At 40.9% G+C, this 13,844-nt stretch overlaps 4 protein-coding genes across 4 annotated transcripts; 3 read left to right on the plus strand and 1 right to left on the minus strand.

Annotated features, from left to right (window-relative positions):
- The first annotated feature begins 734 nt into the window (after nucleotides 1-734).
- On the plus strand, nucleotides 735-1,665 carry LOC140768751 (uncharacterized). Its single transcript, XM_073109144.1, has one exon. It carries the CDS (start codon nucleotides 904-906, stop codon nucleotides 1,648-1,650), a length of 747 nt encoding a protein of 248 aa, XP_072965245.1. The 5' UTR covers nucleotides 735-903; the 3' UTR covers nucleotides 1,651-1,665.
- A 2,938-nt stretch (nucleotides 1,666-4,603) lies between these two features.
- Nucleotides 4,604-7,094, plus strand: LOC140768501 (probable calcium-binding protein CML48). Its single transcript, XM_073108792.1, has 5 exons — nucleotides 4,604-5,182; nucleotides 5,325-5,371; nucleotides 6,283-6,458; nucleotides 6,545-6,563; nucleotides 6,775-7,094. The coding sequence occupies exons 1-5, from the start codon at nucleotides 4,675-4,677 to the stop codon at nucleotides 6,877-6,879; spliced, it is 855 nt and encodes a 284-aa protein (XP_072964893.1). The 5' UTR covers nucleotides 4,604-4,674; the 3' UTR covers nucleotides 6,880-7,094.
- A 513-nt stretch (nucleotides 7,095-7,607) lies between these two features.
- On the plus strand, nucleotides 7,608-10,054 carry LOC140768560 (uncharacterized). Its single transcript, XM_073108882.1, has one exon. It carries the CDS (start codon nucleotides 7,723-7,725, stop codon nucleotides 9,235-9,237), a length of 1,515 nt encoding a protein of 504 aa, XP_072964983.1. The 5' UTR covers nucleotides 7,608-7,722; the 3' UTR covers nucleotides 9,238-10,054.
- A 699-nt stretch (nucleotides 10,055-10,753) lies between these two features.
- On the minus strand, nucleotides 10,754-13,665 carry LOC140768811 (glucan endo-1,3-beta-glucosidase 14-like). Its single transcript, XM_073109232.1, has 4 exons — nucleotides 13,526-13,665; nucleotides 11,950-12,998; nucleotides 11,504-11,616; nucleotides 10,754-10,984 (listed from the first exon to the last, which is right to left on the minus strand). Exons 1-3 carry the CDS (start codon nucleotides 13,566-13,568, stop codon nucleotides 11,566-11,568), a joined length of 1,143 nt encoding a protein of 380 aa, XP_072965333.1. The 5' UTR covers nucleotides 13,569-13,665; the 3' UTR covers nucleotides 10,754-10,984; nucleotides 11,504-11,565.
- Between the last annotated feature and the right edge of the window lie 179 nt (nucleotides 13,666-13,844).

Consider the following 13,844-nt stretch of genomic DNA (forward strand, 5'->3'; position numbering starts at 1 on the left):
TATTTAAAAATCTTACATAATTAAAGGGTTTATAAATTATAAGAAATAAAAAGAGAATCTATATGAAAATGGACAACAGGTAAGAGATTACAATGTGATTATTGCCTCATTTTAGAGCAAATTACAGTAGCATTCTATCTAAACTATGGTATTCTCGAACCTTTCTACAAATGCATCATCTAGATTGTAAATTAATTTATCTCTTCCAAAACAATAAGATAATGCTACAGTCAGAAATGATCATAGAATTGTAAAGTGTGTGGGCACAGCATTATTCATCTTGAATCATTCCACGTACCAATGTCTTGGATCACCCTCACATATCCTGTGGTATCTGTAGAGATTTGTAAAGCGTAAGGGATTATTTGGTTCGAGGTTAAGTTTAAACTTAATTAGTTGATGCTAATTTTCTAAGAAATTTTAGCAATTCAGCTATAAATCCTTAAAACAAACGTAAGGTTATAAGAATAAGGTCGGATAATTTATTTTCTTAGATTATTTAAATGTTGAGACCCACACGAAAACGATCCGTCTGTGGTGGTCATAACAACCGAGAGGGAAATTTTCTTCAGTCGTATTTCGTCGTCGGATTACGTGTAACTTCCCATGGGAGCTCTAATTCTCTCTCAAGAGTTGATAAACGAACTCCATTTAAGTGTTGGCGAACACTTTTAGACTTCATAAATCATCGTCAAAGGCAGTAGAGAAAAAGAAGGAAAAAGAGGGGGTAAACTTATCACTCTTTCGTCCTCCAGCCGAGGAGGGGCAATTCGTTATTTCACATTTACCAGCGACAAGTAACTGCCTTCCTCCCCTTCCCCTTAAAAGCAGCTATCTCGCGAAAAAGCTCTTCTTCTCCTTCTCTCTTTCTCTCTCTTTATCTCTCTCTCTCTCTCTCATCAAATGCCCCAAGTCGACATCGAGTCTTTCGTCTGCGGCGGAGATCGCAAGGTCGGATGCGAGACACTCGCCGACGGCGGCGGAGAACCGCCGGAGGAGCCTGAGGTTCCGGCGGAGGACCCCGATCTCCCGCCGGAGTCGATCGAGATCACGATCGGCGACGAGATCGATTGGCCGGACATAAACCCCGTCTACGATCGGGACGATTCAACCAAGGGAAGCACGAATCCCAAGTCTAACCCCAATAATAAGCCTCGATCCGCCCCGACGCCGATTGGCGCGAATCTCAAAGCCGAGGCCTCCATCATCCGCCTCCCCGCCAAGCTCCGGGGCTCCGGGTTTCTCAACCGGAGCTCGCGGCAGAAGCCGCCGGAGGGAAGGATCTTCCCGAAGAAGAAGCGCTGCAACGCCAGAGACACCCCGGTATCCAAGGCGCCGGTGCCGGAGGCAGATCCGGGCTCGCCGAAGGTGTCGTGCATCGGGAAGGTTCTGTCGGATCGGGAGCGAGAGAGGTTCCGGCGGAGATCCGGCTTCGGGTGCTTCGCCGGGATCGCGGCGATACTCCGGTGCGGCGGAGGGGGAGATCAAGCACTGGCGGCGACGGCGAAGAAAGAGGAAGGGGAGGAGGTAAGAAAGTACCCCGCGGCGGCAGCGCCTCCGGCTAATACTTCGTCGTGGGAGGCGGCCCCGGGGTTGGGAGGCATGAAGCAGTTTGCGTCGGGGCGGAGGGGGGCGTCGTCGGATTGGTGAGTGGGGCCGGGAGGGTGGGTGGGGTTTGGTGGCGGGCGCGGGAAGAGACAAGGAGGAAAAGGGTGTGGGAGAGAGTTTGGGACCCAAAAATGTTGTGGTTTTGGTTTCAATTACATATGAATACTTCCATAATTGGTTCTATAATATGTGTTCTCTTGTTAATTGTCTAGTGTTGATCATATATACTTTCTTTGGTAGTATATTCCGTGCAGGTGAAATATTACCATGACGGTAAATAAAATGGGGAAAAAAAGAAAAAAAAAAAGCTATTTATTTAATAACTTAGTTCTGCTACTCGGCTACCCTTCAACTACTTACCTGATCTTCCATCTAAAGTTCAAGATGGGAAGGTAAGCAGCGTGGCTGATCTTTTAGTTTTATTAAATGTGCAATTATTTGACAGACATTAATTTTAATATAAAAGAAAATCAAACTACTCCTTTTATTTTACAAAACAAAATATAATGTATGTATTTTTTGTGAGAATTCTTTAGTCTTCTACTACTTAATTCTCTTAATTTTTTTAAAAAATAGAGATAATACAAAAGATAAAATCATTAAAAGTCTAACCGTTTTAACATAATATTACATTCACCATTAGCTCTGGATAAAAAAAATTAAGTGACATAAATCAAAGTTTAAATAGACACGTTGTGTTTAATCATAAGAGAGGTTAAAAAAAACGATAGAAATATCTTATCAACTGGTGTTAGTTTTCCCAGTTCGGATCCGAACCCACCCACCAAAAGGACATCGGATCCAGACTCCACTGCATTTTTAAGTGAAACGAAAGGATTCATTTGTCTGACAACTCACGAGGCAGAGGAGCAGGATTATAATTTTTTATCCATTTGGGCGATGGACAAATGTTGCAGAGAAACGTACCAACAAAGTTAACACAACTGAAAAAAGAACAAAAAATTACCTGTAACACGTACATTCAATAGCTGTTATGGGCTGCAATTCTGCTGTATGATGTATATATATACATTAGCTATCAGAGCCAAAATAACCCCAGAGCTGAAGCAAACAAAGATGAGCTCGGTCTCTGCTGTAGAGTGTTTTTTTTGTTGTTGTTGACCAAACTAACCCTATCAAATATTTATTTTGTATGTTGTTTAAACATTAAATATGAAACTATGCGTGTGTTTATAGACCGCTGCTACGGATGGGGACAACAGTTTTTAAACACATCTATAAATTTTGGAGCAAAATTAAAATAGTCAAAAACTGATATGCTACACGAAATAGGAGGAGCATCACGTCAAGATCAAATATTTATTAGCTTCTTTGGTTGCATAGAATAATACAAAACTAGAACTAGAATAAAATAACATTTTATTACGAAATAAAGAACAAAATTATTTTAATTTCTCATTGAGTGCTTATCTGTAGAGAGAGATGAGTGCTGCAATAAAAAAAAATTTTATTTTAATTTAGTGCTATCTTTTATTTTAATATAAGCAGATATTTAAATGTTGAACCTGCCGCTCAGTGGGCGAGCGCAGCAGCTACGTGGATCCCTTCCTTTTGTTGCCGACGCTTTCTTGAGCCGAGCCGGAATTCATTATTAGAACTTGGCAGACAAAGCCCGAAGGAAGTCAGCTATCCCTTTTAGTTCAAGCGGCCCACCTTTCATCATCATCTATATCAGCTACCATGCACGACCCCAACTGAACGATTTCTATACCCCGGCGAAACAAAACGCGCCATTACCTACAGCCTTTTCCTTTGCTGGGAACTTCCACAAAATGAAAACGAGCAAACCCCTCCACTTCTCATTTTTCGTGTGCCCAAAATCTGCCTATGATGACATTAAAGGTTGGCTTAACCTTTTCCATCCACACCACTTGTTCAACCATCTTCACACTCCTTGCTAAAATTAAATATAAATTATAATTTTATTTATTTATAACTATTATATTATTTATTTTTATAATTTTTTTATTTAAAAATAAATTAATTTAATTCATCATAAATTTATATAATATAAATATCATAACAAATAGCATCATATATGAACATCTAGTATCAAAGTTATTTTTCAATATATACATACTCTACTACATTATAAACTATATTATAATCTCATTACACTATACGACATGAATCTAACTATAATATATTATTATAAACAGCACATTGTTCATTTGTGTTTCAAAATAAATGGGTGAGATATTAAAAAAATATCCCGACTAAAAATATATCAATAAGTGTCTTAGTTTATTTTCCTATTCCAAACTTTTTATCTCAGGACATCAATATTATAGAATAAAAAATATATTCTAAAATAATCCACTTATTCAGCTCAACAAAATGTTTCCAAAGTTCCTTAATGGGAAGTTTCGTGGATTCACAAAAGAAGCTCCTCTTTAGCCAAGGAGACATTCCTGCGCAAGCCATAGAAGGTGTTTACCAACTTCCACCATGGCGTTCTTAAAAAAAAAGGGGAAAAAAAAGACTTCCACCGTGTCCCGATGGCTGATGTGGCAGGGTGAAGATGACACGAATTGATAGTGAGAATATAACTTAACGTTACAACCGTAAATGTTGAACATTACGATCCTTAACCTATAAGATTAGTATATAGAGGATAGCAGGTTAGCCAAGTCGGCAACCGGTACCGATCAACAATTTTTCAGTAGTATCGATTCTAGATTTAAATAATATTATGAAGAAATTATTTAGTGGTTTAATAGTTTAATTTGATTCGGTTGATAGCTTAGCAATTTGAAGGAATATCTCAGTAGTTCAACGACGTGGAGTAGGTCTTGATATTGTTTGGTTCGAAGTAATTGTTTGGTGACTATATGGTCCGAAGCCTAGACTAGTCATTTAAAAATTTAGTGAGACCTAATATATAATATATTGAAACTTTGTTAAACTCCTTTAGGCTAATAAATGATTAAAAAACAAAAGTCGGCCACACGTTCCTTCATAAATAGTCCAGTCTGGTAACCAAATCGAAACCGCTTCTGGATCTCTCTCTCTCCCTCTCGCTCTCCCTCTTCCTCTCCGATCTCCATGGCCGAGCACAACCAGTACCCATCTCTACCGACCTACGCGCCATCCGCCCCGCCAATTCCTGGGGGGCCCTCTTCCTTTTCCGGCCAACCTCCGGTGGCGGAGCAGCCCTACCACTACTCTCGTCCTTCTTATTCCGAAGCCTACTCTTCGTCGTCGTCGTCATCCTCCTCTTATCCTTCTTCTTATTCCCAGAGCTATTCCTCCCCTTATCCCTCATCTTATCCCCAGAGCTATTCCTCCCCTTATCCCTCTTCTTATCCCCAGAGCTATCCCTCCCCCTACCCTTGGGGAGGCCCTGGCGGCGGGGGTAGCTACTACGGCTTCCCTCCCGGCACGAATCCCGAGATCATCCGGAGCTTCCAGGCCGTCGATCGGGACGGGAGCGGATCCATCGACGAGAAGGAGCTGCAGGCGGCGTTGTCGTCTGGGCACCATAAGTTTAGCATGCGAACTGTTCGATTGCTCATGTTTCTTTTCAAGAATCCCAGTAATCCTTCCAAGATGGGTTAGACTTCTCTCCCTTTTTTTGGTTGAAATTTGTCAAATAAAAACAAATTAGGTATTTTGTATTTTAGGTTTTGTTAATTTGTGCTCTCTCTCTCTCTCTCTCTCTGTTTCTTTTCTTAGTTCTTTGTTGAATGTTGCAGGGCCTGCTGAGTTTGCTGCTCTGTGGGCTTGCCTTGGACAATGGCGGGTAAGCCCCATAGTATTATACTAATTTTCTGTTGCTTGTTTTAAGAATGTTAATATGGCTATTCGAATTCTAGAAACTGTGGGTAGTTGGAAAGATGAAGAGTTAAGAAATTTTAACACATAAGTTGTGAGATCCTTCTGCTAGTTGGATAGTGGACTTTGTGTTCCCTTCTTATGTACAAAGGCATAACAAAATTTTCAATAAGCTAAACTTGGTGAAATTTGATCCAATAGATTATAGATTGGCGGTGGAGACCAAGAAGAAACTTTTGGGAATTGGATGTGTACTTCAGTGTTTAAGCCAGGGAAGAACCACAGAATGAGCTAAAAGCTCATGAGAACCATAAAAAATAATACAAAAGAACTTAATTATGTTCTGAAATGACCAGATTAGGTACAAGCCCCTGTCCAAAAGTGCAAACCTTGATTTTGGGAGTGATAATGTAGCATCGAAATGGTAGCAAATCAGCTTGTCAAGTAATATGGCCATACTCTAATGCAAAACTACTGCTTGATTTATATTAATTGCTTAAAATGTTGCTAAAACTTGTTTGGTCATTGATTTTTAAAAGATACATGCACCTTGTATGCTCTTCTTAATCTGGCAAACATATATCTCAATGTCGTTGGTTAACAGTGACCTGTTGATAGAAGAGGGTAGACATCACTATGGGATACAATGTGCATAATCTATTGATTAGTGATGTTTTGCTATTATTCTATTTTCTTCTTGGTGCTTCTTTGTTGGTATCAAATTATTATACAACTGGATATATGTGAATAAATGGATGAGAACTGAAACTATCACTGTCTCCTATTTTAACTTCTATCTGTTCACATCATGCTCCTCTATTGCTTGCTTTTCCTGCTGCTCTATGGCCTTGCTCATCAATTTTCTCCTGTTCTCTTCAGTCTATCTTTGACAGATATGATAGGGACAGGAGTGGGAAGATCGACTCAGAAGAATTGAGGGAAGCTCTTCGAAGTCTTGGATATGCGGTTCCATCTTCTGTTATTCAAGTTCTGTTATCCAATTACACTGATGGAAAGTCAGGCAGGGGGGCACTAGACTTTGATAACTTTGTTGAGTAAGTATTTACCTACAAGTTTTGCCTTGTCCGATTGTTGCACAAGATATATATTAACATAAAATTTAAATTGATTGAATATGCAGGTGCTCGATGATTGTAAAGGTACGACCAGTAAAATAACATATGGCCTAAAGGCTTTGATGCAGCAGAGTTGGCTTCATTGTTCTTTATTTCACATTCTATTTTAAGTGAAATGTGGTTTTACTAGTTTCAATATAAATATGTATTAGTTCTAGTTGAAATAAACATGGGCATCTATCCTGTTCAACAGTAAGTTCGGTCATGAAAACTTTTTTCTTTCTTGTTGTCTCAGGGGTTGACGGAGAAGTTCAAAGAGAAAGACACTCGCTACACTGGTTCTGCAACTTTCACATATGACACTTTTATGTCAACGATCATCCCGTTCATCGTCCCTTAGGTCTTCTTGGCATGCTTTTGTGTCTGTATTAGGTTAAATTTCTTGACCTATCTTTCTATGTATTGGGCGTCTCTGTACATCAGGTCTGGAGCACTTGGGTACTGGCATGTCTTTTTGCGTCTCTATTAGGTTTAAAAGCCTGGCTTTCTCAGTTTCTCTCTGTGTATGCCCGTCTATGTTTTATAAGATTTGCACAACTTGTTGATTTGTTTGTTTTTTGGTGGAAAAAATTGTTCATTTGTTAATTGTGCTCGAGTATGTTTGATATAGCCATATAGGAGTTGAGATACCGTTAAGACTGTTGTAGAAGTACTTTTAATGTGACGGTTTCCGTTGTGCTGTGGTTTCTTTGTATAAATCAACATCAGGCCATCTCAACACTATCACCGGGTAACTATTCTCAAAAATACTATCATTGGTTAACATCGACCTTGATGATTAGTTAGTAATGCTGAAGATTATGCACGTCCAACAACAAAAGAAGACATTAGGTGCTTAAATGCGTGCCTAAATGGTGCAAGTAGTTGTCGCCTCAGGGGTGGTTTAAATTCAAGTATTTTTATATAAAATATAATATCAATTTTAGTTTTTATTTTATAAATTTCATGAAATATTATCTAGTGACTAAGTTGTGTTCATATATACCATCTTGATATCTACTTTAATTATATTTGTATTAATTAGAATAGAAGTATATAAGATATCACTCAGATATATTATTTCGTGAATAATTATTGCCATTACATTATTTGCATGGTGATCTAGAATTCTAGATCTAAGCCTTACCTAAGGATGCCATGACATGATGACAATGTAAGCTACCTTTCTTCTTCTTTCAATTCCATGGCTTCAAGAAGGCTCTCCAAATCCCTCCCTTCCCTTATAGCGAAACACCTTCCCTCCAATCCGACTAGCCCCACTCCAAATCCCAACTCTTCTTCTCTTCCCTTTGATGGTCTCCTTAACCCATCTCTTACCTCCTCTTTACCTCTCCTCTCCCTTCCCCTCTCCCATCTCTCCCCTTCCCCTCCATCCCACCTCGCCCAATTCCTCTCCTCCCACCTCCCCTCTCTTTCCACCTCTTCCCTCCTTCGCCTCCTCCGCCGCCTCCGCCACCACCCGCGCCTCTCCGCCTACGACCTCCATGTCTTCCTCTGGGCCTCCTCCTCCCTCGACTCCTTCCGCCACGACCACTCCACTTACGAGTTCATGGCCGTCTCCCTCGCCTCCTCCTCACGTCTCCCCCACCTTCGGTTCCTCCTCTCCCTCATCCTCTCTAACCCTTGCCCCTGCTCCGACTCCTCCATCTTTTCCTGCCCCCGCCTCGAGCCCATCTTCCGCGTCGCCCTCCTCGCCTTCTCCCGCGCCGGGAAGCTCGACGACGCCCTTGCGGCGTTTTCCGACCTCCGCCGCCACCTCGACGGGAAGCCGAGCGCCTCGCTTTACAATATTCTCCTCCATGGATTTGCTCGGTGGGGCCGCCATGATAAAGCTCTCAACTTGTTTGACGAAATGTGTCAAAGAGATCGCGTGCGCCCGGATGTGTATACGTTTAATATTCTTATCGATAGCTGCTGCCTTAGTGCCGACGTTGATTCGGCAGTTGTTTGGTTCCGGGAAATGCAGGCGAGGGGCTGCGTGCCGAATGTGGTCAGTTTTAATACTCTAATTAGAGGATTCTTCAGGGAGAAGAGGTTTGAGGAGGGGATTGGGGTTGCACGGGAGTTGCTTGAGCTTGGTTCCGGGTTCTCGGTCGCCACATGCGAGATATTGATTCATGGGTTGTGCGAAGAAGGGAGAAATTTAGAGGCACGCGAGCTTTTGGTGGAGCTGTTGAGGAGAGGAGTGGTGCCGCAGGAGTTTGATTGCTTGGTGTTGCTCGAAGCATTGTGTCGAGAGGGAAGAGTGGACAGGGCGGCGGAAGTGGTGGAGTTGATATGGGAGAAAGGCATTTCCTTGAGTGTGGTGAGCTGCACTACCTTAATGGAGGGGTTGAGAAATTCAGGGAGGTTGGATGAAGCATACAAGTTGATGGAGAGAATGGTTGAGGAGGGAATGTTTCCTGATACAATTACTGGCAATTGTCTATTTGAAGCTCTGTGTGATGCCGGAAGAACCTTGGATGCCAACCGGCTTAGAGTACTTGCTTCAAAGAAGGGTTTTGAGCCAGACGGCGTGACATTCAGCATACTTGTGCAGGGATTTTCGAGAGAAGGGAGAAGGAAGGAGGGTGAAGGTGTTCTAGATGAGATGCTGGATAGAGAATTTATACCCAACATTGCCACTTATAATAGATTGTTGGATGGTTTGCAGAAGGCAAGCAAGTTACACAGAAGACCAATTGAATCTACATTATAGTGTGATGTTCGCCATACTGGTGTTGCAAGCTTTCTGAGATGATAGAATATTGGAGAAGGGAAGTGATATTTTTCTCCATTGTGAACAGAGGAAAACCCATGGAATCTACAGCAGAAAGAATGTGATTTTTTTCGGTGTGCTGGTGCTGCATTTGGAGAATCTTTTGACAGAAGGGAGAATAAGAATTGGCTTAATTTAGAATCAAGTTTCATTTCTAGAGTTAAGACCCACGAAAGCTAATGGTAGATTCACTGTCAAAAACTTGCAGTGGTAAGTTATTGCTACGTAAATATGAAAAAAAAAAGAAATGTATTGGTATTGCATCATGCCAAAATGTTTTGAAACAGGTTTGTGAATATTAAGCAGTGAAGCTGGAAACAACACCTCTTGTACATCACGTGGAAATTAACGTGCATTCTTCTGGATGATACAGATATACCTTTCAGTCCTTGTATTCTCCATTTGCAATGGCTATTTGAAAAGTAAAGGTTCCTTTTGATATCTGCTCATAGAAGACTTCACACTCAATCAAGATCATTCTTTTATCTAAAGAATATCATGGTTCCTTCTATTTGTTGCTTGTGTGATGATCATAAGGAATAGGTCGATCATTTGTTTATTTATTCCGGCTTCACTAATTCTATCATGGAGAAGTTGACTCTCCGAACTAATGTTTGTCTTTAATCTCTCCTTGGCTTCTGATTATTGGTCGTCTTGGAGGTTCTCTTTTCATTGCGGCTAACATTATATCTATTCTTAGATGGCTCATTACTCATCTGGAAAGAAGGTATCTAAGGATTTTTCTGCTGGGAGGTCATCACGTCTTGAGGGCTCCTCCTTTCTCTCTGGGCTTTTTGGCCTAAATGAAGTTGCTTTTATCATCTGAACAGCAAGACTGATCGAGAATCTTTTAATTCGCCTTTTGATATGCAATTATTTTTAATATCTATTTCCTGTCATTTTCCTAATGGGTCCTAATTGGGGTTGATCCCATTTTCTCAACCCCCTCAAAAAAAATGCAGAAAGAATAACCATGGAACGCGAAGAATGAAGGCGAAAACATACTACTGTTCCCAAGAATAGATGATTACTGGAAAGCTCAGGACTTGTTATGCTCTTATAGGTGGCAAATGAAAACAAGTGGACCTCTCTATAAAGTCATTTTTATGTACCGTGATATTCCATCAGACCTTTATTAGGTTTTTATTCGTTCTGCTTTTCTAAGAGAAGTAACACTATCCTCTTCCCATTCAATGGTGCTACTATGTTGGTACTTTCCGAAACTGTTAATAAAAACTAATCTACAAGTACGTTCTACAGCCACGCGGAAGACGAAGAAATCACTGTTCTCAGTAGGTTAAGAGGTCATCTTTCCTTTCTAGAAATCTCAAGTTAGCATTGCAACTACAGTTGGAGTAATGGAATTAGCTCTGATGTCACTTTCTGTACCCATTAGCCTGCCTTGTAGGAGAAGGATGGGAAAAGAAATAGCATAAAAAAAAACAGACGATGGATATAGACAAATGATCTGACAAATAGGTATTGCTCGCTTGTACAGTAGTGAATGACAGTAAAAATGTAACAGAAATCATAGCTATATCTATTATTACTTTAGCACAGAGCTCAAATAATCTATACTGTTAGCGACGCTGCCGCAAGCAAATAACATGTAATTCACTGGCTAATCTGCTGAAGATTTACATCTATTGAGAGCTCGAATTCTCTTCGAAGGTCTTGGGGCCGCAGCCTGCATCAAAAGACTTACATCAATGAAATCAATGACATAAGAATGCATGAAGCTGGATATCACCAGATGCTGGTGCTATTTCTCCGCAAAAGAAGAAGAAGAAGAAGAAGAAGAAGAAGAATAAAAAAATTGGATATCTTTGTCACATAATTGAAAGGTAAAATGACACATCAACATATGTTGTCGCTACTGTTGTCCATTTGCAGACGAGGAATGTGTGACTTTCAGAATGGTCATTTTGGAAGATATTCTCACATGAAAGAGATAAAGAAATGGACGGATCGACAGAGTTTGGTACCGTGGAGACTTCAACGAGATGTGTCCTCTTCAAGTTTATCGTGCAAATCGCCACAAATTAAGAAGACGTGTTGATGTGAAATGAAGTAATAGGAATCAAGAAAATACAAAGAAAGGCCAAAAGAGCAAACAACAAGAGGTGACCCTGGACCTAACTGAGGTTAGTGCATGGATATATATCTACAGGGAGGAGTTACTCAACAAGGTAAGGACTGCATTTACCTGAGTAGCAATCTGAAGATGACATCAACTATTCTTCTACTAAAGAATACCAATCAATAAGCTTAGAATAAAATTGCCGTAATGAGGATAAGAATGCCCAGTCCATACGTTACCTGCAAGAAAGACAAAGGTAAGCTTCCTATTAAAAGTGTGAACAAATTTCTCAGGCAGTTGAGCTGGATTCTAACAAGTAGTCAAAAAGTAGCTGCCTCTGCTCTTCTGAAAGAAACCCCATTAAATTTTTTTATATCTTCTGCATAGATTCTTCTGGTCCAGGTTGCATAAGAGGAAGGTCCAATTGAGATTTTTATTTTTGTGAAAACGAAACAACAACTTTTATTTTTTTTAATGCAACTTGGCCTAAATCACCAATTGAATTGAAGCATAAACAAAAGGCAGACGCAAATGATAGCTACTGTTACATTGGAAGAACGTATATCTCTTACCATCAGCTCGGAAGCTGCTGAAATTACTGCTGCCGCGGACGAGAAATAGGACGAAGTTTCTTGTAATCCGATATCGTACACGGGACTCCCATCAGGATAGAACAGCCCGTAGTTCCTCTCCGATGTTGGCCCTGGCTTCAGATTCTCATTGAACAAAGCAAACACAAAGACGTCAATGGGCACGTCAGGCTTCGCCGGCGTGCCTTGGTTCATGGCGATCCTTTTCAACAGGTTGCCATTGTACGCCGCCGCGTTCTCCACGCTTGCCCCTGGCTCATCAGAATCACCTTTGGACGGCCACCCGGTCTCGGATATCCTCACGTCAATATTTGTGTGGCCCATTACTTTCATCGCAGCGTAGACCGAGTCGATCTGAGCATAGAGCATGTTGTCGTAGGTGAGATTCGTGTTTGGGTCTGTAACACCCGAGTTTTGCTGGAAGAGCACGTAAGGCAGTGAAACACTATCTGGGCTTCCTTTGTAAGCAAAGAACGGATAGGCATTGATGAGGAAAGGGGAGTTAGTCTCTGAATGGAAGTTGAGCAATGGTTGGATGTACTGCGCAACGTCTTCCCGGAAAGAACCCGAAGAAGGAGGGTAGGAGTTGGCCAAAATGGCAAGGGAGTGCGCAGTGGAGACATTCACTTGCTTGTCCAAACCAAGAGTAACAAGACCTTTGTATATAGACTGCATTGCCGGGAGTAGGTTCGCCATCAACGCGGTGTCTTCGCCGGAGAAAACCTCGTTACCGACGGTGATGCAGGTGATTCGAGTCCGTGGAAGGTAAGGCTGGACAAACTGCGAGAGCCAAGCCTGCGCCTTGTTCGTGTCCACCATGTTCGAGACATTGCCATTGCTAATTGCGATGATAAATTCGACGTCGGTATCGGAGAAGGCGCTAAGTACACTCTGGTCCGTGTCGTAGAGCTTCAACTTGTTGACATTGATGGATTGGACGAGGCTTGCCACTTGAGTATGGGAGGGTAAATTGTTGGCTATTTGGCCATAATTGATTCCAAACTTGAGGCCCTCTGTTCTGAGAACCTGACCTGTTTAGAAGAAGAAGAGTAGATGGATGCTTAACTGCTATAAATGAGTCAAATTTCTTGAACGAAATTGCCATTGTCTATTAGAAATTGTACAGCAAAAAGTAGGTGTAATGTCCTTTTCTGGATTGGACTTGTCGAAAACAATGAGGGAAACTAAAAGGAGTGGAAACTTTATCGAGGATTCTTTATTTGAAAGCAAAATTATATCTGCCAATGAATGTCTAGTCTATAACCTACGAACTTATAATCAATTATAAGAATTAGAAAGAGAAATTATCTATACTTTGAATCCAATTACTGGTTGAGAGAGATGCCATGGACAATAGCAAAAGCAGGGGATATAACAAGAAAGAAGATTTTTCATTGTAATATAACACATGAATGGTAGAAAACACAAGATGAAGGAAAGCAAGAAAGAATCTATGTATATACAAAAGAGAGATCTTTCCCGAGGAGTGATACGAAGAAAGATTTCGATAAAAGGTTTAGCAAATGTCACAGTGGAGAAAGAAGGGATATCTCGGAACCTGAGAAGAGCAACCAAAAGAGGAAAAGAGTGAAGAGCGCCATTCTTCTTCTTTCTCTCTCTCTCCGCCGTTTGGACTCTTGGTCGATACGCTGCTGTTGCTTATTCTCTCTCTCTCTCTCCCTCTTTATCTCTCTCTCTCTCTCTATATATATATATAATAGATTCGCCCTATGGATTTTCACCCTCTGATAAACAATAAAAAAATAAATAAAGTAATATAAAGTATGACGTTAGCTGAGCGAAAGGTACCACCCACACGTGTCCGTCCATCTGTCTTGGAGCGTTCCTACTTCCTACTCCTTTTTATTCGACTTTTT

The sequence above is a fragment of the Typha angustifolia genome, chromosome 10 (assembly GCF_048772165.1).
Source record: "Typha angustifolia cultivar Huaian chromosome 10, ASM4877216v1, whole genome shotgun sequence".
NCBI classification, from domain to species: domain Eukaryota; kingdom Viridiplantae; phylum Streptophyta; class Magnoliopsida; order Poales; family Typhaceae; genus Typha; species Typha angustifolia.

Bases quoted from the DNA above. Each gene is read 5' to 3' on its own strand.
- LOC140768751 (XM_073109144.1), top strand. From the start codon at position 904: ATGCCCCAAGTCGACATCGAGTCTTTCGTCTGCGGCGGAGATCGCAAG.
- LOC140768501 (XM_073108792.1), top strand. From the start codon at position 4,675: ATGGCCGAGCACAACCAGTACCCATCTCTACCGACCTACGCGCCATCC. The intron at 5,183-5,324 runs GTTAGACTTCTC...TGAATGTTGCAG, and splicing joins CAGTAATCCTTCCAAGATGG to GGCCTGCTGAGTTTGCTGCT. The intron at 5,372-6,282 runs GTAAGCCCCATA...TGTTCTCTTCAG, and splicing joins CTTGCCTTGGACAATGGCGG to TCTATCTTTGACAGATATGA.
- LOC140768560 (XM_073108882.1), top strand. From the start codon at position 7,723: ATGGCTTCAAGAAGGCTCTCCAAATCCCTCCCTTCCCTTATAGCGAAA.
- LOC140768811 (XM_073109232.1), bottom strand. From the start codon at position 13,568: ATGGCGCTCTTCACTCTTTTCCTCTTTTGGTTGCTCTTCTCAG. The intron at 12,999-13,525 runs GTTCCGAGATAT...TCTTCTAAACAG, and splicing joins CTTTTGGTTGCTCTTCTCAG to GTCAGGTTCTCAGAACAGAG. The intron at 11,617-11,949 runs GTAAGAGATATA...TCTTTCTTGCAG, and splicing joins CAGCAGCTTCCGAGCTGATG to GTAACGTATGGACTGGGCAT.